The sequence below is a fragment of the Pempheris klunzingeri genome, chromosome 20 (assembly GCF_042242105.1).
Source record: "Pempheris klunzingeri isolate RE-2024b chromosome 20, fPemKlu1.hap1, whole genome shotgun sequence".
Classification (NCBI taxonomy): Eukaryota; Metazoa; Chordata; class Actinopteri; order Acropomatiformes; family Pempheridae; genus Pempheris; species Pempheris klunzingeri.
In genome coordinates this window covers 21,007,702-21,025,755 of record NC_092031.1, presented here as the reverse complement: position 1 = coordinate 21,025,755, position 18,054 = coordinate 21,007,702, and the positions used below count along the sequence as shown (strand labels likewise).

Here is an 18,054-nt window from a genome sequence, read left to right as displayed (position 1 = left end):
AGACATGCAGGTTAATTGGTGACTCTAAATTGCCCGTAGGTGTGTAAGTGTGTCCTCTATGTGTGTTGTGTTCAGTGGCAGCTGGGATTAGCTCCAGCCCCATGCGACTATAGCGATATAGATGATGGATGGGTGGATGATCTCTCTCACTCACTCTGTGTGTGTGTGTATGTGGGTCTGTTCGTTCCTTTAGGCACATCAGCACAGGACCTTTAACAGTGCAGTAGCCAAGCAGGCCAGTATCGGACACTACACCAAGCCTGTGTACACCCTCAATGGAAGAACACATATGCACAGTCACAATGGCCTGATGACAGACGATGACACAGGAGATGAGGAGGAAGCAGATGAAGAGGTGAAAAAACATTGTGTTTAGTTGGATGTGAAAGTAAGTGATTATTGTGATCATCACTCTAAACTGGCTTTTATTTGTAGCCTCAGACTACAGTCTGTCTCATGTGATGGTTGCTAAATGTTAATAGAAAATGGAGGTGGTGTTCCTCTGTTATGTAAATGTCATTCACTATATAGGCTCAGCAGTGAGTTTATATTGTAGAAGAACTCCCTTTCAAGCATAAATCCAGAAGCGCTGTAACAATTGTAAAAGCACTACATTTATTTCCTGTGAATAGGGTAGGTACTTTTTATAGTTTGTTTGCTTGTTGTCAGTGCTTAGTGTGTTCAGCACTGCTGAATGAATGTAAAGAAAATGTTTAAAAAGTACTTGACAATGATCATGTTTCCCCAACTGTCCGACAGATTCTTACGGCTCAGGACCTGGTGGACTTCTCACCTGTCTACAGGTGTTTACACATTTACACTGTGCTGGTAGGTGTCTCTCTGTCACACATATATACACTAATCCACAAATGTAACATTGTGGTGTAGCAGCGTTAGAATTCCTATTGTTGGAGGGCAGAAACAAGTTGAAAGCCAAGTCCATCTCAGTGGAACAGTAACACCGTATTGATTCAAGGCCTTCACACTGAATACTACATTTTTGTATGTGTATTTGATCAACTGCCCGGAGCTCTGCTGATTCTCAGAGCTTAGAGAATATTGGATTTGCTGCTCCTACTAGCTAGCCCGGCGGCGGGAGGCATAGACACACAGCATCATTTTGAAAAACATGAGATTAACATTTTCAGATTGAGCCTCTATGGAGAACATTTTCATGTATAAATGGTTTTGGAGATTGTCTCTCTGTCAGTTTCTCCACTGCGCTTTTCAAACATGCCTCTTCTCAATTCTGTCATTGCCTATAGTTGCTTATAGTTTTGTTAATAAACCTGGCACGTGGCAGCAAAAAGAATCTTAATCTAACTACTTGCTATTGTCAGTAACTTTTGGAGAAGTTGTTGAATTCTGTTGTATTTCTCTGTGTCTGCAGGGTGACCGAGAAACATTTGAGAATTACTACCGGAAACAGAGGAAGAAACAGGCCCGGCTAGTACTGCAGCCACAGGCCAACATGGTGAGCAACAGATAGCATTACAGTCAGTGGCTGTTATAATAAAAGATCAGCACTTTGACCCAGAGAAACTTGATAGTTGAATGAATAAACAAATAAGGGAGAAGCAAGCAGACAATTATCAATTCACTAAAGGAAAAATACACTACGAAAGGTTAATAGTGCTAAATTCACATTTTTGATATAGTCACTATTTTTAAAGTTACAAATCTAAAAATGGTAAGATCAAAAAGACACCATGGCAAACCACAAAGCATGCTTCCACCCCCGTGTAATTCATAGTTAAATGTACTGTCTAGTTACGCTGCCACTGAAACATTTATAACAGTGGTGCAGTGGTTAGCACTGATGCAAGACGGTGCCAGGATTGAATCCAGGTTTGAACATGGAGTTTGCATGTGCCCCGTGCTTGCATGGGTTTTTTCCAGGCACTAGCTTAGGTTAGGTTGGGTTGGTGACTCTAACTTGCCAGTAGGTGTGAATGTGTCGGCCCTGCGATAGACTGGCAACCAGTCCAGGGTGTACCCCTCCTCTCGCCCAAAGTCTGGCCAGCCCCCCCGTGTCTCTTAAGGATAAGCAGTATAGATAATGGATAGATGGATGGATTATTACTTAGTATTTGTTGGCCTATTAAGGTTAAAAAATGTTAGAAAAGACAGATGTTTCACATACTTTGTGTAAAATTGCTTTTTGTGTGTGTGTGTGTGTGTGTGTGTGTGTGTGTGTGTGTGTGTGTGTGTGTGTGTGTGTGTGTGTGTGTGTGTGTGTGTGTGTGTGTGTGTGTGTGTGTGTGTGTGTGTGTGTGTGTGTGTGTGTGTGTGTGTGTGTGTCCAGCACGAGACAGTGGAAGGCTACAGAAGATACTTCAATCAGATTGTAGGGTAAGATGTTCCTTCCATTTTCACTTCATTGTACAGGAACATGACAGTCTGCTGACCTTTTAAAACTCATTTTCTTTTGTGTGCCTAACCAACTCAGTCAGTCAGTTGTGTTCGTTTCAATGTTAACATAAATGAAAGTATTGAAATCTGCGTGTATTCTGTGTGTGTCGTCAGGTTCTTTGTTGTGGAGGACCATATCCTCCATGCCACGCAGGGCCTGGTGACCAGAGCTTACACTGATGAACTGTGGAACATGGCCCTGTCCAAGATCATCGCTGTGCTCCGCACGCACTCTGTAGGCACACACACACACACACACACACACACACACACACACACACACACACACACACACACACTTTTGGATGAACACATGCACAACGGCAGCAGGCAGTGGACTGTGAATGAGAAGGAGACAGATGAGAGTTAAGAAAGATAATAGAGCCTGCTGTGGATCTTTTTATCCTGTAAGAGCCTTCATTCACTGGCTGATACACACAGTCACACACACAGACGCACAGACACACACACTGTGGAGGTCAGTGCACCCACAAATGCACTAATGATGTCCCTCACAAGAGAAGAGGTCAAAACACACATACGCATGCAGCCAAAGAGGAGGTCATTGGGGCCTTAATGAGAGACAGATTGCAACAATAACAGGAGATTAAGAAGGCATATTCCTGACCGCTGGGCTCTAGTCAGTTGTAAATGACCCAGAGGATTATGCTAACAGGCCAAAGAATGGGCCACACAGTGTGGGGTGAGAAGACTAACAAAAGCCCTGGTCTCCCCCTGGCTTCCAGCTCCTCCGCTGGGCCACGACACAGGCAGCTCTGCACTGCCAGGGTCCGGCCCTTAAAACCACTCCACAGTCAGGCCACAAGGAGAAAGTCTTTCTCCCAAACATGCTGAGTCAGTCTACTTCAATTCAGTGTCACTTTTATGGCAAATTATAAGAGGCCTCTGCACTGTTAGTGCTCAGAATATTTAGATAAATAAAGTTCTGTTATCAAATCATCATTTATAGCAACAGATGAAAAGCATACACTTACAATAGCACACACTGCATGACTAAAACACCTTCACCACATTCACATAAAGCAATGGATCAGAATCTAGACTGATAAAACCGTCTCAAATGGTGAGGTACATTCCTGCCTCGGCTGTGATTTGCTACTGTTTAGTCAGGTCTCCACCTGATTGTTTGTGTGTGTGTGTGTGTCTGAGTAATCAAAGAGGCAGGCGGTTGCTGCTTTACATCCGATCTCAGGCTGTGTTCATTTACTCTGTTGATTTACACACTCCTGGCAGTATCCTTGTGCCAGAGTTGAGGGACTCAGCTGTCCTGCTTTCAGGGTCATAAATCACTCTGTATTCCTGAAAAATGGAGGGACTTCATTTGTCTTGACTGACCCAGGGCTAAGCCCTTTCCCCCTTACCTACTGTTGCTACGCCTATCAAGCTTTCTTTCTAAGCACTTCAAATACACAGTTTAGTTTCTAGAAATTACACCATTTCTTGCATTTGCTTAGTGTACAGTGAGCAGCAAATTGAATAAGCATCATTTTACTTCATCAGTCACTGGTGGAGGATTGTACAGCTGTTCCTTTCACATCTATCAACTGTCATTCTACATAGTTGGAGCAAAGTCTTATACATGATATGGACCATTTGTGGAAAAGCATAAACTTAGAATTAAACATTTACATATATATTACATTACAACATATCTCTATTCCCTTACACAGGCCTTTAAAAAAGAGGTGGACTAAGCCACTAACAGTTTTGATAAAGTAGCAAGAGTGACTCTCACGCAGTGGGAGTGCCTTTTCTAAATGGAGCTTTTTTTTCAAGTAATACTGTAGTTAACTAAAGAAAAGCAAAATCCTGCATATGAAAGTAACTCTAGGTTGCTACAGCCAGTTGAGAACTAGTGGGCCAGGCATAGTAACGTTAGTGGCTCAACTTAAAGCAGGCAAATCTTGTCTTTTATATCACCTAACCAGAACTGAAAATATAACACTCCTCATCTTCCTTAGATCCAACAAGTCATTGTTACATTCTAACAAATGATTATTTTTTTTTTTTTAAATTCTACAACATTTGACATTTGAATTATGAACAGTTCTTCATAAATGATTACTGTATTATTGTTGCTGCTGTTCCCATGGACCCTTTCCCCCCCCACCTGCAGTGTTTGAGGGTTGTCTGCTGATTCTGATGTTTGTTGTCCCCAGTCATACTGTGATGACCCAGACCTGGTCCTGGAGCTGAAGAATCTCATAGTCATCTTTGCTGACACACTACAGGTTGGTTCAGACATGCAATTCAGCTGAACAGCTTGTGACTCTGAAATGTGTAGAACAACTGAGATTGACGCTTTTGATGTTCGACATGTGCCATGTCTGTGTATGTGTGTGCAGAGTTATGGTTTCCCAGTGAACCGGCTGTTTGACCTGTTGTTTGAGGTCAGAGACCAGTACAATGAAACGCTACTGAAGAAGTGGGCACTGGTTTTCAGGTGGGCTGTGATCATTTTCTGTGAAACATTCATATGAAACCTCATGTTTGTTTTGCTTCTTGCACACCAAAAACATAATCTCATCTCATGGACTTGTCAGAAGTCTGTCTGTTAAATGGTAAATGGTCTGTATTTGTTCAGCGCCTTTCCAGTCATTTCGACTCCTCAAAGCACTTTTACATCACATCTTCATTCACCCAAACACACATCATTCATACAGGAGGAATCTAAGTTGGAGGAGACTGTTCTTTTGCACACATTCACACACTGAAACTATGCTTCAGGAGCAAGTTGGGGTTCATTGTCTTGCCCACCAAGGACACTTCGATCGAACTGCCGACCTTCCGATTGATGGACGACCCACTCTACCTCTGAGCCACAGCTGCCCCTGTTAGAAATTAGCATTTCCAAAGTGGTCATTTTTGGCACAACTTTACCTACCTCCAAATTGCATGGAGAAGAGAAAGCAACACTTTTAGCGTTGAGAACAACTTTTTTGTGAGACCAATCATGAGCCTAACAAGTCCAATCAGGGCCAGACTTGTCAGTCGGACAATACAGTTTTTTTTAATTCTATGTGGTAAATGGACTGTACAGTTTTGGGAGCAATTTTGAGTTGAGCTCAAGGACACTTTGGCATGAGGACAGGAGAGCTGTGGATCAAGCTGCTTCTGATTCATAGACAACCTGCTTTATCTCTGAGCTATAGCCATCAGAGGTTGTTGTGGAGCGTTTGGCCAAAGACATCAACCTTCTTGGTGCATTCAGTGAATTATCTCACTTATCACCATAGACTAAGACTTTCTTTGCACTTCCACACATATCATCTTGTTGGTTTAACACATGTACATGTCTCCATGACAATAGTGACCTCCATTGCATGTTGTTTCTGATGAGTACAAAAGCAACAACACCATATTGTCGTCAGTTGACGAAATCTGACAAAAACAACCGAACAAACTCCACTTTTTGAACATTTGTGTTAAAGAGAGAGATTCTTGGATCTTGCCTGTGCCACATGTGAGTGTTCGTAAACACTTAATTGTGTTATTTCCCACAGGGAGATCTTTGAGTTGGACAACTACAGCCCCATCCCAGTGGAGACGGAGGAGGAGTACAAACTGGTTGTCAGCCGCTTTCCCTTCCATGACACAGAGATAGAAAAGGTAACAAGTTAAGGTGGCATAGACTCACAAACCTTTCCATCCAAAAAGACTTCTAGTTAGATATCCACAAAGCAGCTAGTGGAAAAGTGTGCAAAATAATCATCTTACCTTCCCTTAGCTTTAGCGAGATTTATATTCATAGAATCATAAGCATGAAACAGATTTTTAAAAAGTCAATAAAATAAATGTGTAGTTAGAAATTTGATCTGTTGTGGGACATTTGATGTCTACAGTGCTTCCACGTTGAAAGGGTTTTAAAAGAATGTAACTTGGGGTTGTCAGTGAGCCGTTTTACGAGAAAATGAAAACATTTCTCCTTCAGCAAAGGCATAAAGACTTGAATTTATTAACCTGGGTGTACATTAGATGGGTTGATTAATATTGTTGTGTATGTGTTTTTGTGTGTGTGTGTGTGTAAGCAGCAGGACTTTCCAAAGAAGCTGCCAATGTCGCAGTCTGTCCCTCAGATCTACACACAGGTTAAAGAGTTCATTTATGCCAGCCTGAAGTTCTCAGAGTCCCTACACCGCAGGTTGGTCTTACTGATCAATTATTAGGTGTTCACTAGAATGCCTCTGTAGTTCAAATCTCCCTCGGCTTTTTGTGTTTTTGCTGTGCCACTGAAAAACATCTGGACTTGTTAAACTTTGTTTGTGTATTCAGTTCAACAGAGATTGACGACATGTTGCGAAAATCAACCAACCTGCTGCTGACAAGAACACTCAGCAGTTGTCTGCAAAACTTGATCAAGAAACCCCACATAGGATTGACTGAGGTGGGACAAACACTACTGTTAGAAATCACACACACACACACACACACACACACACACTCACACACGTCATCTAGATCAAGAATTTAGTCACTTAGTCTGAAATTGTAAAATTCTTTCTGTAGCTGGTGCAGATCATCATTAACACCACCCACCTGGAGCAGGCCTGCAGGTATCTGGAGGAGTTTATAACAAACATCACCAATGTCTCCCCCGAAACAGTACATACCACAAGACTCTATGGCTTGTCCACATTCAAGGTAACAATTGAATGCACTGTGGATGCCTCCTTTGTGTCTTTATTTTTTCTTTGTGTTGATTATACAGTTGTGCTGAAATGATACAGAGTTACAGAGTGGTCCAAAGGGTGTTACATTGCACAGTATTTCCTTTGTTCTTGGTTCTGGAAGATGGTCCCAGGACCTGGTGACTGTTCTGCTCTCACTGTAGTCTTGTCTCTCTGGATTGAAAGCAATGTGATCTCAGGCATACCAGATTCTTGGAGACAGCGTGCTAAACAAGACAGTAGGGCTATGCAATATGACCAAAGTCTCATTTCTCATTTCTCATTCCTCTGGGTGAATACTTAATTCTGGTCACCTGTTAAAATGTGATATAGGACACCTACTAAGTAGTTTCGGTGAAACTGTCTGTTCACCATTGTAAATTAATGGTGCGCTACATGAGCAGGCATGACAACAGGGACGCAGTCGAAGCCTCTGTTTATACTTTATTGCAACATGTTAAGGTAACTTATCCTCTGAACATCACAGGATGGAGACTTTAGGAGATCAGCAGCATTACATACTATGCAAATAATATACTTTTGTAAATGTATCAATAAACTTTAAACTTAGATTATTTACCTTTGTTAATATTATACTGTACAAACAGTAGTTTTGTTAAATCACCTAAAGTCAAGTCAGTTGATTCAGGCGACTTGTTTCTGAAAGCATTCACAGTGGCACACTGAAAACTCCAAAATGACTACTTCAGGTTATGCATGTAGTTATGGTTGAATGATTGTACTTCCAAGCATCTTGACAGGACCAAGAAGAGGCGCTTGTGGTGTTGCTTGCTAGCCAACGGTAGATGAATGCACAAAGAATGGGCCGAATCACTTGTTTCCGGTTCCAGGACCCTCCATGGCTTCTTCATGGCTACTTCATAGCCCAGAAAAGCTTTTAGCCGCAGCCACGGCTTTTCTTCATCTCTCAGTGGTGGATGCAAATTGTAGGGGGCTCCACAGTGTTGTGAGCAAGGCAGAGGATGCTGTTCAAAACACTATTTAAAAACTCTCTTCCTCCAGTGGTCACGTCAGTCTTTCACAGAGCAACTTATGATACCCATGGTTAACTTTGTTGGAAAGAAAGGATGATAAGCTGGCAACACTAACAAAGTAAAGTAGTACTGACAGTGTTATAGAAGTGCAGTGCTAAATCTATGGAGTACACTTTTTAAGGACCAAGGAGCTCTGGATGCACCAGCTTTAAAAAAGAAAAGTCAAAAATTGTCAACAGTCAAATCAAACTAACTCAGTTATTGCTAACACTAGCATAATTGCTAGCTTGACAGTTCCCAGGTTTGCTAAGTTTGTGTCTCTGTTCTGAATGACTGTGAGTAAAACTCTATTTAAAACAGTATTGAGTCCTATTATGTCTCCTCAGTGCTTCTGAAATATATTTTCTAGGATGCTCGTCACGCTGCAGAGGGAGAGATTTACACCAAACTCAACCAGAAGATTGATGAGTTCATCCAGTTAGCAGACTATGAGTGGGGCATGGCTGAGTCAGACGGGCGTGCCTCTGGATACCTCATGGACCTGATTAACTTCCTGCGTTCCACTTTCCAGGTGTTCACACATCTCCCGGTGAGTCTGATCCACATACTAACCTCTACCCACAGAACCTGCGGCCTTTACTTTGTAACTGTGGGACGTTGCCTTCTTGATTTTTAGACATATTTTAGCTGCTATCAAGTGCTGTATGGCACTCTGATTGATCTTTGCTGATAATAGGGATGTGATACTTCCTTTCTTTGTTTTCTTCCCGCTATCCCTAAACCCCCAACTGTTTTCTGCAATTTTACTCTATGTTCCCCACACTCCTTTTAAGATGCGTGCACTGTCTGAAAGTCAAATGTTTTACATTGTGAATTTAAAGTTGAATTGATTATTTGCTACATCGGTGACCTGTCCACGTGCATGGTAACTGTGCTGTTATTGACTCAGACTGCTTTTGCACATTACTGACATTATCTTCAACGGGACACGTTTGGTGATATCAAAGTGTGAAGAACTTGGTCAGTAAATGTGTGTTATGGCCATAAACAGCTACAGCCTGTTCATTTCCACTCTGAGTTGGCCACTTGCCCGATCTTCACTCCAACATCTCTTATCCAGTCTTGAATGAGTTCCAGCTTATGTTGTTTTGGTTTTTCAAGAATATGTCCCGTCTTTCCATCCACGCTCTGTAATAAACGGCGCTCCAACTAATTTGTTTTACTAGCAGTTTTATTCCTTGATTAATTTGACTTGTCAAGCATGCAAGATATCTCTGGTTGAATTTACCTCCTCCTGTCCATTTATTGTTCCCACATTTCTTTTCCTGTCCTTTCCCTCTTTTCCTCCCCCTCTTCCATTTTGTTTGGTTTGGGGGTTTCTCTGCTCAGAATAACAACAATGACCATGCATCGATGTCGGTGAGTATTCCTGCCTGGCTGTTACAACACTATGCTGCCATTTTAGAGGCAGAGGAGAGATGAAAGGCATGCTTATGTTTGAATGTGGAAGCTCTCCTACTCCAGGCTTGTTGGTTTTTCTGGCACCTGTTGTAACCCTTAGGTTACAGGTACATTGAAGGATGGTGTTCAAAGAAGAGGAGGAGGTCCTTGAATTATCACCTGATACTGACCAAGAAAGCTCATTCACTTATCTCAACCTCTCTTTTGAAATGCAAATTCAATCTTTTTTCCATGAGATATGGTTTCAGTAGCTAATATTACTTCCCAACAATGTCTGTTTAGAAACATGGGCGTAGCTTCCATTTCAGAAGGGGAGGATGCATGATTTCAGAGCAAAGGCAAAGTAGAATAGTAGACTATGGATAATTAAACAGGCATAATAGCAGCTGTCATATGACACAACCATTTCAACTCAAAGGTCTGCATACTAGCTTTTTCTTCCTACACTTTCAATCGCATTCCATGGTCCATCCATCCATCTATCCATTATCTATGCCGCTTATCTGTCAGGGTCGCGGGGGCAGGAGCCTATCCCAGCGACTTTGGGCAAGAGGCGGGGTACACCCAGGACTAGTTGCCAGTCAGTCACAGGGCCAACACACAGAGAGACAGACAACCATTCACACGCAAGCTCACAGGCAATTCAGAGTGACCGATTAACCTAACCTGCATGTCCTTGGACTGTGGGAGGAAGCCGGAGCCCGGAGACTGTCACGCTAGCATGGGAGAGAACATGCAAACTCCACACAGAGAGACCCCGGGTTCAAACCTGGATTCGATCCTGGAACCTTCTTGCGGTCAGGCAACAGTGTTAACTAGCACCACCATGCTGCCTATCTTTGATTGTGTTGTTACATGTACTATTCCTAAGTTCCTGTGAAGGATGATCACAGAGTTAATGATGTGTAAATCCCTGATAAAAGGAACATAATTTTTTCTGGTCCCTTTTGATACCCTTAAAGAACAAAGGTATCGAAAGGAATAGGAGCACTCTTGGGATTTGTTTTTGTAGAAATTAGAAAGTTGGACCAACTTTGATACCATTTCTAAACAAGCCTGTAAACCGCTACTCAAGCTGCATGATGGAAAGTCATAAATGAGCGTCAGTATCCTTTCTCTCCCCTCACTGCTTTGTTTCAATCGAGGTCATTGGGCAGTTTGTGAATATCAGCTCTATCAGAACTAGTTTATCTGTTACTGTCTGGCACATCATCCCATGCTCCTGCTTTCATGTTACTTTTGAGAATGCCTTCTGTCACTTTCTTGATTTTTTTTTTTCACAGTTTTTTATTTAACCTAAAGAGTGAAGCTCTTTTAATTCTAAGGTGTACCGTAGAAAACATACAGTATAATAATGGAATGAGTTAGGGTCATCTTTTATTTTTGATCTTTTGCCTTTGTGAGACCTCATGGTGCAATTCTTTAAAAGTAACGTGTTATTTTTATTTAAATCTTAATTTCCACATCTTCCATTAAAACCCAAACTGGCATTCTGTACACCATTTTCAAAAAGCCTCGTTTTCACATGTCTAAAGTGGGAACTTTTTTGAATTTCCTATTTCTTCGTGCTACATCTGTCAGTTGTCTCTAAGTTGGCTATCAGTCCGTACTGAGTCAGCAGTTTGCTTGTGTGATGTAACAAATTTGCAGTTCTGACGTTGAAATGTGATGGACAAAAGGGATGTTGTGGATCTCAAACAAAGGAAAGCCAAATATATGTATTATTATTTTTATTATTATTATTCTTGTTGTTATATCAAGCCTCTGTAGCTCTCTAGGGGTGTTTGCATTGTATTTCAGTAAGACTACTAGCTGTGCATTATCCTTGACATTGGGGTCACCACATCATCCCTGGGTTTGAGAGTCCTTGCATGAGTATCTGTGAGAATGGCTTGTGTTGATTTGTGGTTGTGTGCCTGTTCACCACAAACAGTAACTGTGATTTATAGATCCCTTAAAAGTTACTGTTAGTGTTTCAAACACTTGAGGGGGTGCTGAACACTTGTTTCAAGTTGGATAAGATAAAGTTAAAACATGCCTGCTCACAAAAGGCACAAAATCAAGGGAACTTCAAGTAGCGGAAACATTCACGATTCTTATCTCGGGGTTGGAAACATATGTACAATTATTGATTGAGCTTATATTGTGCCTAACCTGCATGTGCTGGGCTATCTGTGATTTTTGTTTCACATGTGATGTTTTGCAGAGAACACAAATTATTAGCATTAGAAAAGGCCTCTCAAATTTCAGTGACAGATTTTATGGCACAATGATAATTTCACTTCATGGTAATCACAGCATGTTTCAGGAGAAATTCATGGTAAGGTGAAGGTTCATGACATAAAAATCTCTTCAAATGAAAAAGAATTAAGACTTGTTTTTTATGTGTGATGAATTCCATTGTATCGTAGTTCTTTTCTAGGCTAGATCAGGGGTTGGGAACCTTTTTGTCAAGTTAATCATGTTATTTTTCATTTATAATATTAACTTTTAATTATTAATTTGACTTTTTCTTCTATAATTTACTCAAATACTCCACTTTACTTGAAAAATGCTTCTGACGGTAATTTACTTTTGTCATTGATTATTTTCATTCTTTGGGCTTTAGTCTGAATATATCTCGTAGTGCAAACAGTTTACGGTCACTATACCATCGGTTTAATAGACAAGGGTAACAATCCGAATGATCAAGGGACAAGTGAGGACACATATTTTTGAGGTTTGGGTAACTGAAACAAAAGTAAATTAAAACCTCAAATGAAAATTGACCTCCTGTCTTTAACTCCTTGACTGCACACAGAACAGAGCTCTCATGGCTGATTGGACTAAACACCCACATGCTCCATCTTTGTCCTTTTGTCTGTTTTTCTTTCTTGTATTGTGTCTTGCTTTTCTATCAGTTATTCATTGTCATTGTGATTGGTTGTTACCATATTGCAATTTGTATCGATTTATGCATTGATACAGATCGTTAAGCTTCAAGCACCTTTCTGTCCACATTGTTGTAAACGCTAGGATACGTGTGTGTTGCCTCGCCAGTTTTTAGTCTTGTGCCACTCGTGCTAAAGCTGATGGGTCTCTCCGCGTGTTAGCAGCAGCGACTCCTGTTTTGGTTCGGTCGTGATTTCAAATAGACTCGTCTTATCGGCAGTTCCCTTTGCCCCTGTAGGTCACCGTCTTAGATAATCTTACTTTGCAAAGTGGTCTATACCCAGAGAGAAAAAGCATTCACTACAGCAATTTTATCAATTGTGTTTTAACACATGTTAAAGCCCTTGTCACAAGAGAAAGGAGCACATCAAAGTTAATCTGAGAAGCCTCACAAAGTTGGTGGTGCTAGAATTGTTGAAACATCTGGTTGGACTGGTTGGTGTACTATTGTAGCTGGCCACTTCTACTAGCTTCCTCTGTTTTTCCAGCTGTCCTTTCCCTCAAAGGTCAGCACGAGTAGGTTTACAGTAGGAGCAAAACCACTGATAGATTCCAAATTTTGTATTGCTACAAAATGTCATGGATTTTGCATGTTTGTGTGGCTGAACTCTCTGCCAGCGTTTAATATTTGAGAATTCCTCTCTGAATATGTTGCCATGCACCAAATATACCATTTTTGCCCTTATTTTGAAGATAATTTTCTTATGTAGCTGTTGACATGGCTAATGAAATGAATATTCCACTAATATCACTGCACCCAGCGGTTGCGGACTTGCTTGCCCGTGCAAACACAACCTTCCCTCTTTTATTCTTTCAACCACCTTTTTGAAAACTTGGCATTGTGATGTTTGTACATATCCAAAAACCTGTTGATATCCAAATCTTATCAAAATGTTCAAATGTAGGTGTGTTTCTCCTTTTGACCAGAAATGTGGGCTCTTCTTTTGTTAAGAACAACTTCATTCACAGCTATATTGCTGTATATGTTGGACTTCTCTGGTGACAGAAGTCATTTCCGCATTTTCCGCTCTGTTCTCCAAGTGGGGTTTGGCAGCTGCCGAATTCTCAAAGCAGAAACACATTAAATTGTGTTGTCAATTAACTCCTGAAATTGGAAGAAACTTTAATAATAAAGTGTCTTTTTTCACACACCATAGGTTCCTGACCCCTGGGCTAGTTAGTTGATTGTGTGAGGTGCTTTTTGCTTTGACTGATACATATTTGCACCCGTATCTCTGTTAGAATTCAAGGTGGCGCTAACAGTCTATTATCTTTTGCCCTTTTTGCTCTTTATCCCCCATATCTATTTTTACTCCTATGTCTTCTTCCCACAAACCTTCCCTCTGTTCTATCCCCATTTAACCTATTGCTATTCTTTTCCGCAATCTCTTTTATACCTCTTTTTATTCACCTGTCCCCCTTATACACTTTCTCATACCTCAATACTTTCTGAGCATGAACTCTCCCTCTTTTTATTCATGCTCACCCCCTCCAATGCCCTCACATCTCCTCTCTCTCTGCCTTTTTGTCCTCATTTCCCTGTTCTCCTCATCTTCATATTAATCTTTCCTAAACCTCCATCCTTCCCTCCTCTTTTGCATCCTCTCCTGCTCTGTCACCTTCCTTGTCCTCCTTCCTACCCACTGTCCCCGTCTCTGCAGGGTAAAGTGGCCCAGACAGCTTGTATGTCCGCCTGCAAGCATCTATCCACATCACTGATGCAGATGCTGCTGGACACAGAACTGAAACAGATCAGTATGGGGGCCATTCAGCAATTCAACTTAGACGTCATTCAGTGTGAATGTAAGTAAAAATAAATGGAATTGTCATTTTTATTGATTATTTAGTGATTTATCAGACGGCAGTCAGATTGAAATGCATTTTCAAAATATATAAAAGAACATATTATATCATAATCTGATTTTAACCTGATTCATACACAACAAGAATAATCATTCTGGAGTTTTGGAAAACTCTTTGCTCGTTGAAGTATTAAAATACACAAAAACACAATAAATCAGGAGCATCCTGCAATCAGTGGTGTTTTTATATAGATAATGAAAGTGAAGTTGAATTAGTTGAATGAATATACTGTCCACTGTGTCCAGCACTAAGAAGCAGGTGTGGAGCCACAGTCTCTGATACTAGCTATGTGTTCTGTATACTGTAATGTGATTGTTGTTTGGTTGTGTGTTTTTGTTTCTTCCCAGTGTTTGCCAGTTCAGAGCCGGTCCCTGGTTTTCAGGGAGACACGCTCCAGCTGGCCTTCATCGACCTACGACAGGTAAATTGTCTCACTGACAGAATGAATTTAAGACAGCTTCATTTTTTTTAAAGAGCAACTTGCAGGTTAATTTTTTCTTCACCTTTATACTTAACCTTGTCTGAAAATGACAATATTAATGCAGGATTAATACGTTTTACAAGACGGGAAAAGGGCAGAAATTATCATTATCATTAAAGTTCTATCACAAAACTGACTCCAGAAGTCACTATTGGGAATATATATGAGTATATTTTCTATAATGTTCCTACACATTGATTGGATGGAGTCTCTAACCTGTAAGTTGCTCTTTAAGTCTTGGTGTATAGAATGAGACAGACAGTCCTGGTGGAAACTGTTGCCGTCTGTGTTGCTCTCAGCAATCATTCTCAGTGTCCCTCGATCAGATGTGTTGGGACAGGGTTATCTCTTTTGACTCATCCACTATGAGTTGCCACAGCCAGAAATGTGTACATCCTACACGCAGGGGCTTTAAACATGTGTCATCATGTTGGGAATGATAACAGGTTTCAATCCTGTGCTTTGAAATGGAGCCCACTGAAGAAACATTTTCATTTTTAAATCAAATGAATATGTCAAATGTTGTTTCTAAGTTTCCTGTAATAGTCTTCATTCAGCACCTCATAGAGGTTGGCATACCAAATCAATCACAACTCGGGGTAACAGCCAGTGAAGAGCAGTATTTCAGTATTCACTTGTCCGATAGTTCACCTCGTAAAGAAAAGACACAAACCTCCTACCTTCTTTTTTTGTTGTAAACACCAGTGGTATGTAAAGTGTTACTGGGTCACATCAACTCATTTCTCTACTGACCTGTTAATCTGAGCCTGAGGTGGAGGCTTTGCTCTGCATCCAGTCCAGGTCACAGCACCATACTGAGGGAGTTTGTTTAATACGCTACAAGAGGACTTAAAACTTTGAAAGACTTTTACAGTAACATGAGCCTCTGAATCTGACGTGGATAAATCACCCTCCTACAGTCAAAACATTTGGCTGTACATTTCAAGTAATAACTGAAGACATGAAAACAGAGGGCAAGGGACAACTATGTGGGAATATAAAGGTGAAGGATTCTGCGCATCAGCCATGTCTTTATCAGTGTGTGTGTGTGTGTGTGGTGTGGTGTGTATATTGAAACAACTTATAGAGCAGTCATAAAACACAATGGGTTGATTTCACAGAACATTCATTCTGAAAAAAGTAACCCTCATTCAATCCATATGGTTCAATTGTGTAGAGTATATAAATCAAATATCTTTCCTTTCCTGACACTGTGTTTTCAAGGGCCCCTCCCCCAGGGGGTGAACAAATCCTTTCAATCCACCAGAATTGTAGGGTAGAGGTCGATCCATGATTTTCATTGACATAATAGCATGACATTGTAAACTTAGACATTGTAAACAAGCATTTTAAAGGCATGTCGATGGGATGCTGAGGTGGCCCCAGTGACCTGCTTTTTGTGTGCGCTGGGCCCAAAGCCAGTTCAGAAGTACTGAGGTCGTGTGTCAGACATCCCTTCACTCCCTTCTTCTCTAAAATGATCTGACATGTTTGAATTATTTGGATTTTAAAGCTATCTAAACTATTACTAAAGTAGCTCATTCAGAGCTCTGGTTTCACAACGATCAGTTCCAATTACAGGGATCCTTCCGGAAACTCCCATAGAAACTATTGTGAACTGACATCTCATAAATAAAGCATTACTGTTTTATTTCTCAACAAAAAGGTCTAAATACTGTTTCAAAGCTCCGTTCATACTGACAAGAGTTAGATTCTGGTTGAGTAATATGGAATCATTCATTTATCCATTTATTCTCTTAAAGATGTCAGGTTTTCTAAGAAATTTCTCTGGGAGGGGTGACATGATTTAGTGCCTATGACTATGATGGATTTTATAGAGTTTATTTGAAACAGTTTTTGTAAATGAATTTCATTTAAATCCTATGACAACCTACCAAGTCTTTTAGTCAGCACATCAGCTGTACTTAAGGTAGGCATAGAATGGTAAGCATAGAATTCAACATATATTAAGAATAACATTTCCTAATATAAATGAATACAGTTTAAAAGGCACAGTTCTTTCAGAAGAAACTCCCCTGGTGATCAACAGCTGCCTATAAACAAAAGTAACGGAAGCTGTTGTCTGTATTTTTACATCAAACTAAATGCCAAAAATGTAATTGTAGAATGTAAATGTTTGCACCAGGTTGCTAAAAACCCCCAAATTCCCTGGCAAAACCCCCCACAAAGGACATGACCTCAGTGTCCTCAGTGGTAGCCACAGCCACAGTAGAGCTTAGTTTCCTGTGATGCAGCTCATTAGAGAAGATGTGTCCATGTTCCCTTTTATGCAGGCTGCTTGGTTGACATGTTAATCCTAGCCTTAGGTGAAGGGCTTGAGATGCATCCACAGGCTGAGGTTGCACAGAGGTCATTCTGCACTTTCCTTTATATCGTGACTGCTGCTATGACTGACTTTTAGATGCACAGTATTTTTCATCCAGCTTTTTATTTTTACTCTACTTACTTTTACTGCATCAAGTCCCACCATATCATTTATAGAAACACAGTAAATGTATAACGTTTGAAATAAACAATACCAATTCCATTTACATGGGAGGGAAGAACGATATATTCGTCTATAGGTGTGATGCACAGAATGCGGTGTAGTACAGAGAAGTTCCCCATGTTCCGTGGAAATGATAGGATGTGCTATCTTTACATGCTGTGGATATGGAAAATGTCTTTACTGCAGACTGTGCGGTTCCTGTTTTGTATAACTCTCCTCTCCAGTGTTATAGGTATAAATGAACGTGAGTGCAAGTCATGTGATGTTTGTTGGAGGATATTTGTATTTGTACACGACACTCAAGAGTTTACATCCTCACAGCGACAAGAAACCTTGGCAGAGGGCAATTGTGGGATAAATAAAGGAATATCTATCTATCTATCTATCTATCTATCTATGCCACAGATGTTTTTCTTCCAAATTATTGAGGTGTCATGATCACATGTAAGGTGAATGGAACGTGGGTGGACGCATACATGTAATTTCACTCCAGGTAACACGAGGCAAAGACGCATCTGTGAGAGCTGAGAAAAAGATGATACTGATATCAACATTTGGGAGTTTAAAAAAATGATAACAATAATGAATACTGAATAAAAAATGTTTGTTTACATAATGTGGTTTTTTTCATCACATTATGTAAACATACAGTCTTTGTGTGGATCCCTTAGCTTTGTCTTTTTTCATTTTCACTGTGTGTGTTGTGTGGGTCTC

General features: G+C 40.6%; 1 protein-coding gene across 4 annotated transcripts in view; it reads left to right on the top strand.

Annotated features, from left to right (window-relative positions):
- The window catches only part of exoc6 (exocyst complex component 6), a 49,827-nt gene that overhangs the window by 23,774 nt on the left and 7,999 nt on the right, over positions 1-18,054 (top strand). For 2 of the 4 annotated variants that reach the window (XM_070851354.1, XM_070851357.1), the window contains exons 8-21: positions 194-355; positions 760-828; positions 1,391-1,474; positions 2,306-2,352; positions 2,527-2,647; positions 4,593-4,664; positions 4,779-4,876; positions 5,937-6,042; positions 6,465-6,574; positions 6,706-6,817; positions 6,940-7,074; positions 8,505-8,684; positions 14,149-14,290; positions 14,698-14,771. In XM_070851354.1, the coding sequence (XP_070707455.1) occupies positions 194-355; positions 760-828; positions 1,391-1,474; positions 2,306-2,352; positions 2,527-2,647; positions 4,593-4,664; positions 4,779-4,876; positions 5,937-6,042; positions 6,465-6,574; positions 6,706-6,817; positions 6,940-7,074; positions 8,505-8,684; positions 14,149-14,290; positions 14,698-14,771 (1,512 nt within the window). Of the gene's footprint in view, positions 1-193; positions 356-759; positions 829-1,390; positions 1,475-2,305; positions 2,353-2,526; positions 2,648-4,592; positions 4,665-4,778; positions 4,877-5,936; positions 6,043-6,461; positions 6,575-6,705; positions 6,818-6,939; positions 7,075-8,504; positions 8,685-14,148; positions 14,291-14,697; positions 14,772-18,054 lie in introns of all 4 variants that reach the window. The other 2 variants (XM_070851353.1, XM_070851356.1) reach the window with 1 other exon arrangement.